The sequence below is a fragment of the Oncorhynchus masou genome, chromosome 23 (genome assembly GCF_036934945.1).
Source record: "Oncorhynchus masou masou isolate Uvic2021 chromosome 23, UVic_Omas_1.1, whole genome shotgun sequence".
In the NCBI taxonomy this organism is placed as follows: Eukaryota; Metazoa; Chordata; class Actinopteri; order Salmoniformes; family Salmonidae; genus Oncorhynchus; species Oncorhynchus masou.
In genome coordinates this window covers 63233414-63251842 of record NC_088234.1, presented here as the reverse complement: position 1 = coordinate 63251842, position 18429 = coordinate 63233414, and the positions used below count along the sequence as shown (strand labels likewise).

The following is an 18429-nucleotide window of genomic DNA, read 5'->3' as shown; positions in this document are numbered from 1 at the left end:
CTCTTTTAATGAATTGTGGAATTACTAATGCAGCCATCTTAACAAAAATACTTTAAAGTAGCGCTTGCAAATCTTAGAAAAAAAACTTAGCACACATTTTAAATTTAGCAAAATATAATTTAATTATTGAAAAAAATAATCCATTGTCATTTATCACAGGCAAAGTTAACAAAATGTAACAATTTCATATGAATTGAAAAACAAACAATGATTTCATAACGGTGATATGGCACAGCCCGATGGTGACATGTAATCTCAGAATGGCAATGTTAAACCACATACCCAGAACTCAACTACATGTATAAATCATTGACTATTTCTTTATTAGCAGCTGGCCAAATGATGGCTAAGCCCTGCTACCATGGACATTAAATAAAGACAAATAGTTACTTGTTATCAATCAGAGATGGGTTTAAATCTTTATCCTGGGTTGAATTTTCCATCCGAGGTTATGCCGATTGATGGATTGCTTTTATAGAAATAGTCTCGATATAGAAATAGTCTCTATAAGAACAGTGTTAATATCTCCAACCCCTTTTTCAGCCCTCCAAAACAACAACATTTTCTGCACAATTGTACAGTTAGTGACAGCATCCCAAATGGCACCCTATTCCCCACATAGGGTGTGCACTATGAGCCCTGGTCAAAAGTAACCATCTTGTGAATACGGTGCCATTTGGGACACAGAGTTTTAGTTAATCAGGAACAGTCCACGGTTCAGTTCCCACCCAGAGCATCGAGAGGGTCGTTGAAGATGTTGCTCAAGCCGTCCGCTGCACTGGTGTCCTGGGAGGGAGGGCTTTTCCTGAACTTGGATGGAGGCTGCTTGGCCATTGGCTTCACAGTGCTGGGAGAGAAGACGTCATCTGTACAGAGAGAGCATGTCCAGTAGATGTCTCAGTTCAACCTGGTGGCTCTGGCATTGTAAGAATGTGTGTGTAAGTATACCCATGTCTGTGGTAAATTTCAACGTGCATGTTGAAAGTTGAGGAACAACAAACCATGCAAGATATTTTGAAATATGTGCTCTGCAAACACCCACCCATATCATTATGAAATATGGATTTAGTCTCCGCCTTCTTGAACCTCTTTTGGTTTTGAAGTGGCCGTCAAATCAGCAAAGATGTCAACTTTGTCGTCAAACAGGCTGGAATCCAGAGATTTGTCTTTGTGAGCTTTGGGGGTCGTCTCCCCTTCATCCTGGACAACAGAATAAGACACATTCAGAAAAAAAAGCAGACACACTTTCCAAGGAATACATGGATTTCCCTCCACCTCCTGTTGCAGAGATCGTGACTCTTGGATAAACTGAGGCAGCATGCGCTGAGCCAGACCAACTGCATTTAGACTACTACAATGTACTGTAGGGCTGAGAATTGCCAGGGACCTCAAGATATGATATTATCACGATACTTCGGTGCCGATACGATAAGTATTGTGATTCTATATGTATTGCGATTCAATACTGTGATTTTATTGCAATTTAATGTTTAAAACATACTCACTGACTATATAAAACATTAAGAACACCTGCTCTTTCCATGACATACTAACCAGGTGAAAACTATGATCCCTTATTGATGTCACTTGGTAAATCCACTTCAAAACGGTGTAGATGAAGGGGAGGAGACAGGTTAAAGAATGATTTCTAAGCCTTGAGACAATAGAGACATGGTTTGTGTATGTGTGCTATTCAGAGGGTGAATGGGCAAGACAAAACATTTAAGTGCCTTTGAACGTGGTATGCTAGTAAATTCCAGGCACACCAGTTCTTGTCAAGAACTGCAACGCTACGGTCTTTACAGTCAACAGTTTCCCATGTGTCTCAAGAATGGTCCACTACCCAAAGGACATCCAGCCAACTTGACGACTGTGGGAAGCGTTTTTGGGCCAGAAGGGGGGGGGGGGGGGGGGGGGGGGGGGGTGTTCCTAATGTTCAGTATACTCAGTGTATGTCTGCTGCAGGCCGACAAAAGAGCATGAGAAAATTTGTTTTAATCTGTCATGAAAGGAAAGTGCTGAAAACATGTCGACTAAACATTTAAAAAACTAGCTATAGGATGAAAAATACCTGAGTTTCGGCACAGACACCACCTATTAGTGCTGGCTGACGTTGCCGAATGCTACCCAGCAATAAAAAAAAATACTTGCGAGTGAAAGTATCGATATAATACCGTCCAAAATAATATGCGATATGTAACTGTATTAGAGGTCGACTGATTAAATCGGAATGGCCGATTATTTAGGGCCTATTTCAAGTTTTCATAACAATCGGAAATCGGTAATTTTGGACACCGATTTTGTAAAAAAAAACATTTACACCTTTATTTAATCTTTATTTAACTAGGCAAATCAGTTAAGAACACATTCTTATTTTCAATGACGGTGGGTTAACTGCCTTGTTCAGGGGCAGAATGACAGAGTTTTACCTTGTCAGCTCAGGGATTTAATCTTGAAACCTTACGGTTAACTATTCCAACGCTCTAACCACCTGCCTCACGAGGAGCCCGCCTGTTCCGCGAATGCAGTAAGAAGCTGGTGTAATGATGTGATGTGAAATGGCTAGCTAGTTAGCGGGGTGCGCGCTAATAGCGTTTCAAACGTCACTCGCTCTGAGACTTGGAGTAGTTGTTTCCATTGCTCTGCATGGGTAATGCTGCTTCGAGGGTGGCTGTTGTCGTTGAGTTCCTGGTTCGGTCCCAGGTAGGAGCGAGGAGAGGGATGGAAGCTATACTGTTACACTGGCAATACTAAAGTGCCTATAAGAACATCAATAGTCAAAGGTATATGAAATACAAATGGAAGAGAGCGAAATTGACCTATAATAACTACAACCTAAAACTTCTTACCTGGGAATATTGAAGACTCATGTTAAAAGGAACCACCAGCTTTCATATATTCTCATGTTCTGAGCAAGGAACTTAAATGTTAGCTTTCTTACATGGCACATATTGCACTTTTACTTTCTTCTCCAACACTTTGTTTTTGCATTATTTAAACCAAATTGAACATGTTTCATTATTTATTTGAGGCTAAATTGATTTTATTGATGTATTATATTAAGTTAAATAAGTGTTCATTCAGTATTGTTGTAATTGTTATTATTACAAATAAAAGAAATTGTCCAATTAAATAGGTATCGGGGTTTTTTGTCCTCCAATAATCGGTGTCGGTGTTGAAAAATCATAATCGGTTGACCTCTAAACTATCGATATTTCCTCCAGCTGGTACGATGAAAAATAAACTAACATTTCAATGATTCTAAGATATTGTAAATTCCTGGCTGCACAATAAATAAAAAATACAGACAGATTGATTGTTCAAATGACTGACAATATTGATCATGACCAATACCTGGAAGAGGTCCTGTTTGGGAGTAGGGTTCCTCCCTGCTCCCTGGGTTGGATGAGGTAGGGTTGGGCTGTGTCCGGCCGGGTCCTCTCCCTGGTTTTTCTGGTCCACGGAGCTCTGTGCTGACATCTGCCGTGCTGCCCTGGTCTGGGGCCTGCGGCGGATGGAGCCTTTAGCTCGACCCTACAGGAAGAGAAGAAGTATGAAGTCATAACAGGGGCTGATTACGGAACGTGCAAGGTTTAGCTTTAGGTGTGCTTTGTTTCCCCCACACCCCAGTGCCTGACCTCTGACCCTTAACCAACCTTGTTGGCACACTGTAGCACAGACACCTTGGCAGGGCGGTCGAAGCTAAGCCCTCCTTCGCTGGGGGACTGGGTCCATGCTGGACTGGGGCTGAGGCCTGAGGAGCTGGGGCTCAGGCCTGGTAGGAGGGCAACAGGGTTGATCACCAGGTTGGTCTGAGAGTGGGGAGGAGGAACACATTTGTTCATCAACTAAAGTCCTTTATAAGAGAGTGTTTATAGCACAGTGAGGATACATGCAAATGGTTGTCACATTATAGAATTGGATTTACAAGTAATTCTTTTCATGCAGTCTCTCATGATCATCAGAACCAAGTGGTGGACAGAGGAAAGAGAGAGCCCAAGAATAAAGCCAAAACGTAGACATAGGAATGACATCTATTGATGCAATTTCAGGAAGAAGAAAGGCTGAGCAATCGCTTTCAGTCTGATGATAAAAAACAAAACATTATGCGAATCAATCTGACAGTCACGCTGTCGCAGTTTAGCTTTTATGCCAGCAGTGGAAAAGACGACATGATTCATGTCAAAGGCTGAGGTTCAAAGATGTCTGGCAGAGAACAGATGTTGGACGAATACACTCTCACTCAGAAAGAATAAAGATAGAGTAAAACATTGAGTGATTTAAAAGAAGAAGTTGTTTACTTGGAGTTTTCCTATCCATGACGAAGGCTCTTTAGATTTTACAGGGCTTCTGTGCAGTTGAACAACATAGATCAGGTAAAAAGCTCCAATGCAGCTTTTTCTCAATATGTCTCAAGTCTCAATATCAAATCATTTATTGGTAACAATTAAATAACTTATTTTTGACCCTTTTAATTGAAAAACAAGGAACAAAAAGTGTCTTAGCGAAGAGCAATTTTTCAACAAAGAATTTTGCCAGGACTGTCAGTGGTCTGAGTGTGGAGGGGATAACTAGCTGTTATTGGCAGAGAGGTGTGAAACTCTTTCTCATTGGTCTATTAACTAATTTACTGCCTGGTGACGTCTTCCCACCAAAACAGGCTGACATTTTAGGCAGTCTTTTCAAACAGCTCTTCCACTAAAAGGGCGTTATATCATTTTCACAATGTTATGCCAAACGCAGTGTGGAAATATATCTAAAACATAGGAAAATCACATTTTTGACCTTTAAGTAATCTTGACACAGACAGGAATACCTCCAAGAGAAATGTAACAGCCTGGATAACATTCCCTTGAAATTTATCACAGTGTAACAAGTCTCAACTGAGAAGAGAGAGCATTACTGTCTATAGATATCCTTCAAATTCTGAAACACTTCAATCATAAACACATTGGCAATCACATAGACTGCAGACCACTAAGGCTACATTTACACAGGCCGCCCAAATCTGATCCTTAAAAAAAAAAAATTCACCAATCAGATCAGCTCTGAAAACAAATCTAGTGTGAAAAGATATGCGATTGATCAAAAGACCAATTAGTTGAAAAAAATATATATTAGAATTGGGCCGCCTTTGTAAACCAGCCTTCGTAAGACTTTGTTTCATCAGCCTTACCTCACTCCCTGTGACTGGTTCTGTGACAGAAGGTTTTGGGGATGGCTCGTCTTTACCGGGTTCACTGGGCTTCGCCGATACTTTCTGAGGTCAAATGAAAGACAAGGACTGAGGGCGAAGTCATCAGTAAATTAATCAAGTTGTTATTGTATTGATTGAATAGGGTACCGTCCGAAGAGCTTTGGGATTGACAGAGCTGAAGAGGTCATCTTCATCACTAAAAAGTGTTGAGGCTGCCGACCTCACTGAGCTGGGCTTCACTGAGCTACTAGCATTACTGGGCCTGAACCTCTGAGACAGAAACACAGCACTTTATCACCAGGAATATCATAAGTACAATTAATTTATCACTAAAAGTAATAGCAGGTAGTACGCGTCAATGTGCATCCACCCTGGTCCTGGTGAGTGCAGGCTTTTGCTCTCGCCCAACACTAACACCTTTCCCATCTCACTGAGTGCGGTCCCTAGAACTCACCACAAACTTGTCAGGGGTGGCGAAGATGTCAACGTCGGGGTGGTTGTCTCTCTGCTGAGTGTGACTGAAGAGCAGTTCCTCATCCTGGAACACCCCGGTACTGCTCTTGGTATGAGGACGCTCCTCTGCAGGCTAACGCACAGACATAGGATTTACACACATATACAGACAGATGCACGCACACAGGAATTGTAAGTAGTATGAATAAACAAACCCAGACAAACCTTTAGTGTGTTCATGGCAGCTGGTTTGCTAGGTATGGAGATAGGGACAGTCCAGTCAGCACCCTCCTCATCATCAAACAGACTGACGGTGTTCTTCATTTTGGAATCCTTTTCCATGGGGGGCTGGCTCTCAAACAGGAAGTCATCACCATCCGTCTCGTCCAATGGGCTCTTAGTCTGCTTGATAAGTGACAGGAAGATAGAGAGAGTCTGAGTATAGCACCTTACACTTAGGAGCAGGGCTCCATCTCAATTCACCTTTCCTCTCTCCTTACCTCAATCTCAACCATACGGGAAGAGAACGTCCAAGGTCCGTCCTAGATTTGAGCTTAAGGGGAACTTCTACCCTCAGCCTTATGTAGCGTCTCACCTTGGCTGCTCCCAGTCGGTCTCCCAGCACGTTGATCCCTCCAAACAGACTGACGGCCCCTACTGGCTTCTTCTTACTCTCACTGCACTCTAGTAGAGAGGACAGGGGCTGTCCCTCAGGACCCTTCGCTGCCCTCTCCTCTGCACGCCTCTTCTCCACTGGGGGAGGAGGTGCCGTCACCTCCTCAGGTTTGTCTGTGTGGACCCGTGAGGGGGCTGGGGAGGCCACAGCAGCAGCCTAGAGAACAGGGCAAGGGAGACAAGGGTATGAACTAAGGGGTGAATGACAAGTTGTTTAAAATTCAACATAACATAACATAACATACATCACTGCAGGGATGTAACCACACATATTTCCATGAAGAGTACAACACAAACATGAATAAAAATAGTACTTTACCAAAGAAACTATGAATAAAAACATTTTAATTCTATATTTGAATAGATAAGAGCCTACATCCAGTGCATTTGGAGAGTAATCAGGCCCCTTGACTTATTCCACATTATGTTAAGTAACAGCCATATTCTAAAATGTATTACATTGGGAGGGTTTTCCTCATCAATCTACACAATATCCCATAATGACAAAGCAAAAACATGTTAAGAAAAAAAAAAAACTGAAAAATGACATGAACAGAAGTATTCAGACCCTCGGTACTTTGTAGAAGCACCTTTGGCAGTGATTACAGCCTTGCGTCTTCTGGGGTATGATGCTACAAGTTTGGCACACCTGTATTTGGGGAGTTTCTCCCATTCTTCTCTGCAGATCCTCTCAAGTTTTGTCAGGTTGGATGGGGAGCGTTGCTGCACAGCTATTTTCAGGTCTCTCCAGAGATGTTTCGATTGGGTTCAAGTCCGGGCTCTGGCTGGGCCACTCAAGGACAATCAGAGACTTGTCCTGAAGCCACTTCTGCATTGTCTTGGCTGTTTGCTTTGGGTGCTTGTCCTGTTGGAAGGAGAACCATCTCACCAGTCTGAGGTCCTTAGCGATATGGAGCGGGTTTTCATGAAGGATCTCTTTTTTCCGTTCATCTTTCCCTTGATCCTGACTGGTCTCCCAGTCCCTGCCGCTGAAAAACATCCACACAGCATGATGCTGCCACCACCATGTTTCACCGTAGGCATGGTACCAGGTTTCCTCCAGATGTGACGCTTGGCATTCAGTCCAAAGAGTTCAATCTTGGTTTCATCAGACAAGATAATCTTGTTTCTCATTGTCTGAGAGTCTTTATATGCCTTTTGGCAAACTCCAAGTGGGCTGTCGTATTCCTTTTACTGAGGTGTGGCTTCAGTCTGGCCACTCTACCATAAAGGCTTAATTGGTAGAGTGCTGCAGAGATGGTTGTCCTTCTGGAAGGTTCTCCTATCTCCAGAGGTACTCTGGAGCTCTTTCAGTGTGGTGAGTGTCTTTCCAAATCATCTCCAATCAATTGAATTTACCACAAGTGAACTCCAATCAAGTTGCAGACACATCTCAAGGATGATCAATGAAACAGGATGCACCTGAGCTCAAATTCAAGACTCATAGTAAAGGGTCTGAATACTTAAGTAAATTAGGTATTTCGGTTTATTTTTATATACATTTGCAAACATTTCTAAAAACCTGTTATCACTTTCTCATCTAGGGGTATTGTGTGTAGATTGATGATGATTTTTGACTTAATCCATTTTAGAATAAGGCTGTAACATAACAAAATGTGGAAAAGGGGAAGGGTCTGAACACTTTCCGAATGCACGGTATTACTGAATTCCATTGTTGCCTCGAAGGCTTTTCATCTTTAGGTTATTATTCATGTCAGTGGCTACCTCCCAAAATGGCAACCTATTCCCTATATAGTGCACTATATAGGGAACAGGGTGCCATTTATGACACAGACATCATCTGTAACCCAGGCTTACTTTAGGGTCAGCTAGAGTAGAGCTGTTGTTTATGGCTGGTTTGAAGACGAAGAGGGATCCCTTATCTTCGCCATCCTCAGTCTCATCTTCAAACAGGAGAGACGCTCTCTGTGGCTTCTTCGGACTGCATCAACACAGACATTTACACCCATCAAAACACCACCAAGACCCTAACTAGAGTGATTTCACTTTCTTTTTCTCTTTTTTTAACACTACTCAAACATTTTAGCACAGTGTCTCTTTTGTTGGGGATATAAAGTTTACCTCAACTCCTTGGTAGCAGCAAAGAGATCGTCATCATACTCATCGAACAGGCTGTCGAAAGGATCTGCTTTGACACTGGGTAGACGATAAGGGTTGCTATCACTGGACTTCCTCCCTCCAGTCTTTCCTGCACTATGCTTGGAGCTCATCCAATGGTCCTGATACAGACAGAATACAAAGGGTTAAATAGATAGCATGTGTTGAAGTATTAGTGACAACCTTCACTATCAAGCCCGGTTCAAAATCTACCCCTTGCCCCCCCCACCCTTCTGGTGTTTGCAGATTTGTAAGAATAGGATGGTTGTAAGATATATCTGAAGCTGTGCTGAGCTCATTGGATGGAGTTGCCATCACCATATTGGCTATGGGCAATTCCACGGTTACAGAGTGATGCAGAAACTCAGATCTTACACTTTAAAATATATGTCAAACATAAACCAATGATTGAAAAGTTACGCAAACCATACAACCCTAAGCCCAAGGACAACAAACAATTTCCACAGAAATTGTTACAAAAACTACATTTACTTGAAGAACAGTGCAGATGTAAAGTTTGGTAACAGAATGACGGTTTGTACCATCTGTACTGTTCTTCAAGTAAATGTGTTTTTGTAAAATGTTCTGTGGAAACTGTTGAAAGTAGTCTTCGTGCATAGAGTTGTATGGTTTATAAAAATAAATAATTACACTACTGGTCAAAAGTTTTAGAACACCTACTATGCCAAGAGTGTGCAAAGCTGTCAAGGCAAAGGGTGGCTACTTTGAAGAATCTTAAATATTTTAGTTTGTCTTCACTATTATTCTACAATGTAGAAAATTGTAAAAATAAAGAAAAAGCCTTGAATGAGTAGGTGTTGTAAAACACCTACTCGGTAGTGTATATATTTTTTTTAATAGAAATTATCCCTCAAATCGCCCACACACCTGTCCAGTTACTTCAGATCTGTTAATACAAAAATGGGTAGTGGCTACAGGAGGAGGCATTCTTTTCTGAAAGGCTGATGTTGAACTGAAGTTAATGTAGCAAGGTTCCGTTCCCTCCCATTACCTCGTCATCACTGAAGAGGGCACTAGAGACAGTTTTCTTGACTTGTGGTGTGGCATCTTCTGTTTGGCTTGATTTAGACTTCTTCGCAGACGCAAACAGATCCTGCATAATGAAAGAAAGTGGTTAGATATGAAGAGGAAGGTACCAATTCATTATATTTTATGGGCCGATATCAGTCATAGCTCATTTTCTCACCTCATCCTCCTCGTCAACAAATATGGACAGAAGAGCTTTGCTCTGAAGTGTCGGTTCAGGCTTGGACTGACTCTTAGGGATGGTTGGACATATCTGTAGAAAGACAGGGACAGGAATTTGAGGTAAAATCTGTGAAACAAAGTGTGCTCCATGATCACCCCAAAAATTCTACAGGGTTCATAGAGTGGCAAGTCAAATTCAAGGACTTAAGTACTTTTTCAATCACTAATATTTATTTTCAAGGACCAAAAATCTGTAATTGTTCATATTATGTCATTGTTTCTAGACGCCACCAGATGGCAGTAAATGGAGGAACCTAATGGAGGGGGGGAAAGTAGTTTCATCACTACCTTACAAGTTCTACTCAATAATACGTTGTTTCACTACATACATGAGTGGTATGTCAGTACTGATGAGGTTCTAATTTGAGTAGTGATGAGCAGAGTTTTGCGACATGCCTACTGGTGAACACACATTACTACACAACTCCAGCTTATTGACTGTGCTTTTATTCTGCATTTGGGAATCTATTACTTAATAGCTACGAAAAGCGTCTCGTTTCCGACTGGCAGCGTCAGTGTCGCCGGCTGGGAAAAGGGTGGGTGAGGAACACGGCACCTTAACAGCCACCAGAAGGGCAGGAGCACAGCCGTTACGCGATAAAGCGGAATATCGCGGGCACCCCGTGAATGAGGCGATGGGCAAAAAAGCTCTGGAGGAATTTGCAGAGAAAAAGTCACAAATGTAGAACTGGCACCAGCGCAGGATGCAGCGTTGTCATTCCCCATTCATGTGGCTCTTCAGGAGCGATTCACCCATGCTCGCAATGTCAAAGTCTGATGCAGTTTTTTGCACCTTACATGGTGTGGGGTTGGTTGGTTCCACTGATGTAGTGGTAAAAAGGTGGGTAAACTATACAAAAATATCAAACGCAACATGTAAAGTGTTGGTCTCGTGTTTCATGAGTTGAAATAAAAAAATCCCATAAATGTTCCATATGGACAAAAAGCAGGATCGAATTTTACTGCCAATTTAGGTATCAATGTGACGTTTGAGGAAACAAAACTCAGTATTCTGCCTGGAAAATAATTTGCAAGACCAATAGAATTTTCATGTTGACATATTTTATCCTTATCTGTTCTCCTCTCATTTAATTCAACTACATTCAAGTAATGGACCCTTACTTGACAATAAGTGTTGAAAAGAAGCACACCTGTGAGTGAGTGAGTGAGTGAGTGAGTTAGAGAGAAAAAGAGAAAGAGATATATTGCATATAGAGATGATGGATGGATAAAAGAGGATTCCCACCTCCTCTGACTCTTCACTGGTGGAGGGCCGTTGCTTCTTTAGTGTCTCAGTCAGCAGGGTCTTGGTACCAGGACCAAACATGGAGACATCTGCTGGCATCTAAACACAACCAACAACCTCAACACAACCATCATCATCAGTGCACCATGTAATCATGATACCCAAGTCCCCTAAATCAATTACCACGATCGTGATCACGTATTCCACTTAATATGTAGGGTGTTCACCCATAAAAGTATTAATTAATTCAAGGTTTATACAAATATGTCCATTCAACAGACAATTGCGTCAGAAAAACAGTAGTCTAACCCCCATGTCGCTACCATAGATGGTTTAAAAGTTAGACAATTTAGCATGTTTAGAGTGAATGGAATGTCATCACAGGCATGATCAAAGTGGCCACTGCTCCATAGAACTCTGCTCCGCAGCAGAACATCACTAACAGGCCTCCCGAGCGGCACGGCGGTCTAAAGCACTGCTTTGCAGTGCTAGAGGCGGCATACAGATCCGGGTTTGATCCCAGGCTGTGTTACAGCCGGCTACGACCAGGAGACCCATGAGGCGTCCGGCGTCGTCCGGGTTAGGTCGGCCGGGATGTCCTTGTCCCATCCCGCTCTCGTGACTCCTTGTGGCAGGCCAGGCATATGCACGCTGACTTCGGTCGCCAGTTGTACGGCGTTTCCTCCGACACATTGGTGCAGCTGGCTTCCAGGTTACGCGAGCAGTGTGTCAAGAAGCAGTGCGGCTTGGCAGGGTCATGTTTCGGAAGACGCATGGCTCTTGACCTTGGCCTCTCACGAGTCTGTACAAGAGTTGCAGCGATAGGACAATTGGATACCACGAAATTGTGGAGAAAAAGAAGTAAAAAGTCAACTAGTGGCTGCAGGTCAAACGAGTGGAAAAAAATGTGCTTTTTCTAAATGAAATCTGCAGTATAAAAACAAAATGGGGACTAAATATGTATTTATTTAGAAAGCTAACAGACAATTTCAATAACCACCCTCCATGAAGACAATATGTTCATGTTATCGTTGTGCATTTCTGAATCTTTCCCTTTAAAATCTGCATAGAAATGGCACCTCAACGTAGATTGGTATCAAATTGATTTTGATTGGTCTAACCTGCAAAAACACATCCAAATGGTACCACCTCCCAATGCAAAATATGGAAGAGATAGACCCAAGAGCAGCGCAGTCGAAACTAGCAACGGTCACAACAAACAAACATTCTTATTTCATCAACACTGTCAAGTATAATTATACTAAAGTTAAATTGCAGAGAACAATGTAATCATTCATTGTATGTGATTTATAAATGACATGGGACAAAGAAAACAACGTTTTGACAACTTTAATAGCATCCTCTTGAATTGCCCCGTTTTTCTCTACATTCTAAGGTAGTGAGTGGAGTCCCTATGATACAGTATAGGTAAAAACAATGCTCTGTACACGTGTGTATATTCACCTGTTCTTCCTCCTCCACCACCTCCCTCCTGCTCTGTAGAGGGGGCAGAACACCAGAGCTTTCAATGAAGATGTCACCATCCTCATCACCTCCTCCAAACAGATCCACTGTCTTCTTCTGCTTGGGTTCCTCCTGTCCAGCTGAACACAGGTAACAACACATTATGAGTGCTTGTGCTAAAGACAGTCATAGTGTGGCAAGATCTAAGATGTGAAACTCACTGCATGAACAAAAATAAGGTGAACACTTGATTCACATACCTAAGAGTAACTGATGTATTGCCGTGATGTCAAAGTAAGATTTTCACTGATATTTTACGATCATTGATCTCAAGATGGGATCTCGCCCACCATGCTAGCGAGAGAGGTTACGGTTTGATCGACTTACCCGAGTTGGATTTATTAAGGCTTTCGCCGGTGAAGTGATTCTCCTCATCGTCAAACAGCCCCCCTAAAGCGGTCTTGATGGGTTTGGCTGGACTGCCGTTCTCTCTACCCTCCACTGAGTCAGAGTCATTAGGAGTGCCAAACAGGCTGTTCTCTATGGGGAAAGAAGAGGACAGGATAGACTCGTCAGATAAAATCTGGAGAGGATAAAATTGTCAATACCATCACAGAATTGTCAACATAGTACAGTAGACTGTCTGTGGTCATGTATTGTAATATTATTTAGTATTAATTTAATAATTCCATTTCAGAAAGGCAGGACGGTATCTTCAGAGGCATTATGTTCTCAAGCCACAGAAAACTGTCTATCTTTGAAGTAACACCGTTATTACGGTTTAATCTTCGAAAGGCCTTGGTTGTCCTGAGGGCATGTTTCTATGCTCCCGGGTGGCGCAGCGGTCTAAGACACTGTATCTCAGTGCAAGAGGAGTCATTACAGTTCCTGGTTCGAATCACATCCGGGCTTGATTGGGAGTCCCATAGGGCGGCGTACAGCGTCGTCCAGGTTTGGCCGGTGCAGGCCGTCATTGTAAATAAGATTTTGTTCTTAACTGACTTGCCTAGTTAAATAAAGGTTAAATAAATACATACAAATTGTATTACCTGGGAAAATTGGCACAGCCCCTGAAGGAATCTTCTTAGCAGGCTTGACAGGTTCTGGCAGGAACACAAAGGTCAAATGAATAAGGTAACCCACAACAAATAAATTATAAACAGTGACCACAGCCATTACACAAAATGAACAACATTCTCAATTCACTTACAAGAAAACATCCTGAAAAGGAAAGCAACCATCTGAACTTGTGGAACAAAAAAAAATGTTGATTGCAAAACATCTAGTGTGTCCAAATGAAAACATCCCTGGTGCTTCAACAGATAGTTGTATGGCTATTATTACCTGTGGTCTCCTCCGCTACAGGCTGTTTAGGTGGATCAGAGAACAGATCCCCCTGGACAACAAACATCATATTATCAGGGTCGCTATGGTTTCAGACACACTCATTTAATGTACTCTTCGGGAGCTTTTAAAAGGCTGTAGATTGATTGGGTTTTCTTTGAACGGTTCACTTATTGATTTCTATCCATCATATTATGTGAAACAACAATGGGTAAGTAACATGTAGAAAGTAATACATGGAAGCGACAAATGGCGTTCATGTGAGCCTACCTCATCATCAAACAGTCCTCTCCCCCCACTGAAGAGGCCCCCTTTTCCTCCAAACGGAGAGAAGTCCTCGTCCTCCATCTTGGGTGGCCCGAATAACTCCTCGCTGTCATCATCAGCTACAACACAAACAGGTGCCAACAACAAGTCAAAACAAATGCTGGTAAACACTGCAATGTCATGACTGCTTGTCAAATGACATCTAATTCAGTCACTTTGGAGCGAGACCAACTGCACTAATGCTCTTCTGACTGAAGTGTTATGAATTAACAGTTAGCTTAGCAGGTACAATATAATTGGATACATAGTGAGAGAGATTAGGTGTTTGTGCACAATGCACAGTAAAGAAAACTCTTTTAGATGAGTGAACTGCTGTCCTACCCAGTGGCCTCTCAGCCTTGGGCTCTTTCTTTGCTTTACTGTTCTTCTTACAGGATTCAGAGAAGTGACACGGGGAAGGAAATATGAGCATGCACATGCAGAAAGAACAATGATATGTAGTGAAACATGTATGTGCTGTTGTAATCTGCCAACATTATTTGCATTATGAAATCACATGTTGTAGTATGGCCTACATTATGTGCAAATGTACCAACTGAAAACACATCTTGGAACGTGTATGGAGCAAATAGTGGCCATAATAATCAAAACAGAGAGGACAGATACATGAATTTAGGTAGATTGTTATTGAGTGAAGTGTAGGATAATTAGTCTGGGTGCCAGACTGTGTTCCGCACAGTCATATGTCATATCAAGATGTTATCCTATATTTTAAGCCGGAATTGAGAATTACAGTGGCCAGAAAAAAGTATGTGAACCCTTTGGAATTACCTGGATTTCTGCATACATTGGTCATCAAATTTGATCAAATCTTCATCTAAGTCACAACAATAGACAAACATAGTGTGCTTAAACTAATAAGAAAGGAGAAAAAAAAGGCACAGCACACCAACATCAAAACCTCACTCAACTGTAAAGTATTGTGGAAGGAGCATCATGGTTTGGGGCTGCTTTGCTGACTCAGGCCTGGACTGCTTGCCATCATGGACGGAAAAAGGAATTCAAGTTTATCAAGACATTCTGCAGGACAATGTTAGGCTGTCTGCCAATTAAAGCTCAACAGAAGTTGGGTGATGCAACAGGACAACAACCCAAAACACAATTAAATCTTCAACAGAAGAAAATACGCCTTCTGGAGTGGCCCAGTCAGAGTACTGACCTCACCCCGATTGAGATGCTGTGGCATGACCTCAAGAGCGGTTCACAAACATCCTCAAGAATATTGCTTAACTGAAAGCGTTTTGTAAAGAGGAATGGTCCAAAATTCCTCCTGACTGTTGTGGAGGTCTGCCAAAGGGTTCACATACCTTTCCACCCTGCACTGTGAGTGTTTACACAGCGTGTTCAATAAAGACATGAAAACGTATCATTATTTGAGTGTTATTAGTTTAAGCAGACTGTGTTTGTATATTGTTGTGACCTAGATGAAGCTCAGATCAAATTTTATGACCAATTTATGCAGAAATCCAGTCATTTCCAAAGGGTTCACATACTTTTTCTTGCCACTGTAGATAAAAAATGCAAGCAATTGTCTGAGAATGGTGCTGGACCATCTGACATAAAAAGAAAGGATATTTTGATGAAAAGGCTTTAAATAAAAAGGGTAAAAATCCAGGCATGTCACATTACTGCAAAAGACACAGGGCCATACGATCATATGGCGATAAGTTAGCTAAAGCAGAAACACAGTACCCAGGCTAGCATATGAGCTCATACAGTTAACCTTCATAGAAACCATGATATGTTTAACATAAACCAAAACATGGTGGAGGTGATAATGGACGTGCTGAATAGTTTGTAATTCAGGTCATATCAACCCAACATACATGTGCGATCTCCCTCTGGCTTGCCCTTTGATTCTGGCCGCCAACTCATCAGCAACTCATCAGCAAAGGATGATGGTCTTGGGTTCTGAATGTGACACAAAGACTTCCGTAAAAGAGAGGTGGAATAGAACATCAATATTCATGTAAGGGGACATGCAATTAACTACAAAAAATATTTCACATTTATGTCTACATTCAATAGCGGAGATATGACACAATCATTATGCTCCCTCAAGTCATAAAACAGATGTATTAGCAATGTTGACTTCGCTGGATAAAGGCTAGTTATATTTCATAAATGATCTGTCCATCATATTATTAGTACCAGTCTCCCCCAGCAAACCATAATCAAACATACCTTTCTGTCATCATCATCTTCGTCCGATTCTCCGAATATGTCTGAATCTCCCTCCTCGTCTTCATCATCACTCAACATAGACAACTTCTGAAGGGGAAATCATTCAATGTCATCCATGAGGTTGCAAATAAAATCACAATCCTCACTAAGGTGTAATCATTACCATCATCGCCATAAACAGCAGCATGCTTATGGCCAGTATCTAGAGTGTAAATAGGATTCAATCAATCACACTTTCTGTTGTGTTTCATCATTGATTAAATTGGCAAATACCTCAATCATCCCTTGTCAGAATTGTGCACACAGCGATACAATCCTGTACGTTTGTTATTGTTATCACAGAGATATCAACTAACTCTGGGTTTGATCCTCGACCCTGACAGTCGCAGTGAAATTGACCTTCACCTTCTTCTTAATGGTGCCTGGCCCCTCCTCATCCTGGTCGAAGTCATCGTCTGACTGCTGTTCACATAAACACCACAGGGATAATACAGTTATCTAAATCAAATTGTCAGTATTTAACTTATTGAGATTAATAATAATGCCAACTTCACACTTAAAAAAACATCTGACTCTTTCTGGATGAAAAAAGACTTACGTTAGCATCTTTGCCATCTTCGCTCACAATCACGGTGTCGTGATCACTGTCGACTGACATTTCTGTGAAGTAAAGAATGACATCAGTTTCACTTTCTCTCTGAGAGAAACACTATGCTTGGAAGAGTGTTGAACACGAACAATATAAACACATGCCAAGAATACACACACTTTCCTTCAGTAGAAAGACTACATGAAGAACAGAGGTGATCTACCTTCACTGGAGAGGTCTCCCAGTCCAACGTCTTCTTGCCCCATAAAGACCTGAGAGCCAATCAGATATGGTAAAGGCCTGTCCACATACAGGTCCTTCAAACAGAGAGAGGTGGGTTAGAGAAGGAAAGAAGGGGAGGAAGCGGTCAGAGAAAACGTGATTGGTCAATACGGGCAGAATCATTCAAATCAAATGTTCGTCAACAAAAAATAAACGTGTACATCAGTTGTCAAAGTGCTTAACCTGTCCTACACCCCAAATACAAATCAAAAACAGTGCTTAACCTGTCCTACACCCCAAATACAAATCAAAAACAGTGCTTAACCTGTCCTACACCCCAAATACAAATCAAAAACCGTGCTTAACCTGTCCTACACCCCAAATACAAATCAAAAACAGTGGCATGGAAACATTGGCCATCCTCCCTAGACTAGACTGGGCAGGTACTAATCCTAACGTGATATCTGGAGGCGTGAATAACTTGAATTCTCTCTCTAATCCTGTATGTTTCCAGATGATTCCAAACTCACCTTGGGCTCCAGTATGGGTTCCACTCTGTCTGTGGCCTCCTCGTCCTCCGAGTCAGAGTTTCCTGCCTTGATGTCCAGCTGCTCAAATGCAGAGTCCAGCACCATCAGACCGTAGTTCACTGCTTCCTGGACCTTAGGAATCAGCTGGGCTTCCTTCTGCTCACAAGTCTTCTAATGCAGGGTAATTGAATTAACTATCCCCGGGGAGGAACTTGCGTTGTCACAGTGCTATACATGTCACAGCACATCAAGGAAGGAGTAGGTAGATGATTTACCTGCTCAGGCGGTCTCTCCAAGGCCTCAGGCTTTGGCATCGCCTCCTCCTCCACCTCCTCATCATACACTCTCTGATGAGGTCAACAAACACAAATATCAATAACACATCACACAATCAATACAAGAAGAATGTGTTAGAATCTATCAATGTAACACAGCACCTTGTGATAGTGAACAAAAAGAGGTGGCACCTTGAGCAAGCAGATTATTAAACACAAGAGTCATCAGTTCCTCATAGTTCTGTACCGTGTAGCATGATTCATCTTTTCTTCATTTTGTTATAAAAGCTTGTGAAGTTTCAAAATATCTGGGAAATGTAAAATACGGCACAACCATCCTCTAAAGGAGAGGGGCACAAAGCTCAACAGAGGAACAAGACATTGGTCGTGTTCTTTTGGGCACATTGTAGTAAAACAAATTTGAAGCAAAAAAAAGTACATCTGTATTACTTATTAGACAAGTCAAGGACAGGTAGTCCTTCCCCTGTTTCAGTCTGTTTTCTTCCATTAAAATGCTCTAATGAAGACGACCATTG

General features: G+C 41.9%; 1 protein-coding gene across 1 annotated transcript; it reads right to left on the bottom strand.

Annotated features, from left to right (window-relative positions):
• Nucleotides 1–102: 102 nt before the first annotated feature.
• Nucleotides 103–17854, bottom strand: LOC135510136 (WASH complex subunit 2-like). The gene is made up of 25 exons (XM_064930916.1): nt 17843–17854; nt 17619–17789; nt 17090–17183; nt 16876–16937; nt 16683–16739; nt 16278–16364; nt 15920–16022; nt 14037–14152; nt 13767–13818; nt 13472–13525; nt 12810–12962; nt 12423–12562; nt 10959–11057; nt 9651–9743; nt 9456–9557; nt 8408–8565; nt 8144–8267; nt 6246–6482; nt 5876–6052; nt 5652–5783; nt 5177–5467; nt 3657–3812; nt 3355–3534; nt 1043–1200; nt 103–866 (listed from the first exon to the last, which is right to left on the bottom strand). Exons 1-21 carry the CDS (start codon nt 17852–17854, stop codon nt 5312–5314), a joined length of 2379 nt encoding a protein of 792 aa, XP_064786988.1. The 3' UTR covers nt 103–866; nt 1043–1200; nt 3355–3534; nt 3657–3812; nt 5177–5311.
• Between the last annotated feature and the right edge of the window lie 575 nt (nt 17855–18429).

Coding starts and splice junctions, on each gene's coding strand:
- LOC135510136 (XM_064930916.1), bottom strand. Junction 14,153..15,919: donor GCCAGAGGGAGATCGCACAT/GTATGTTGGGTT, acceptor TTTGTGTTGTAG/CTGATGATGACAGCGAGGAG. Junction 9,744..10,958: donor CCAGTGAAGAGTCAGAGGAG/GTGGGAATCCTC, acceptor GTCTTTCTACAG/ATATGTCCAACCATCCCTAA.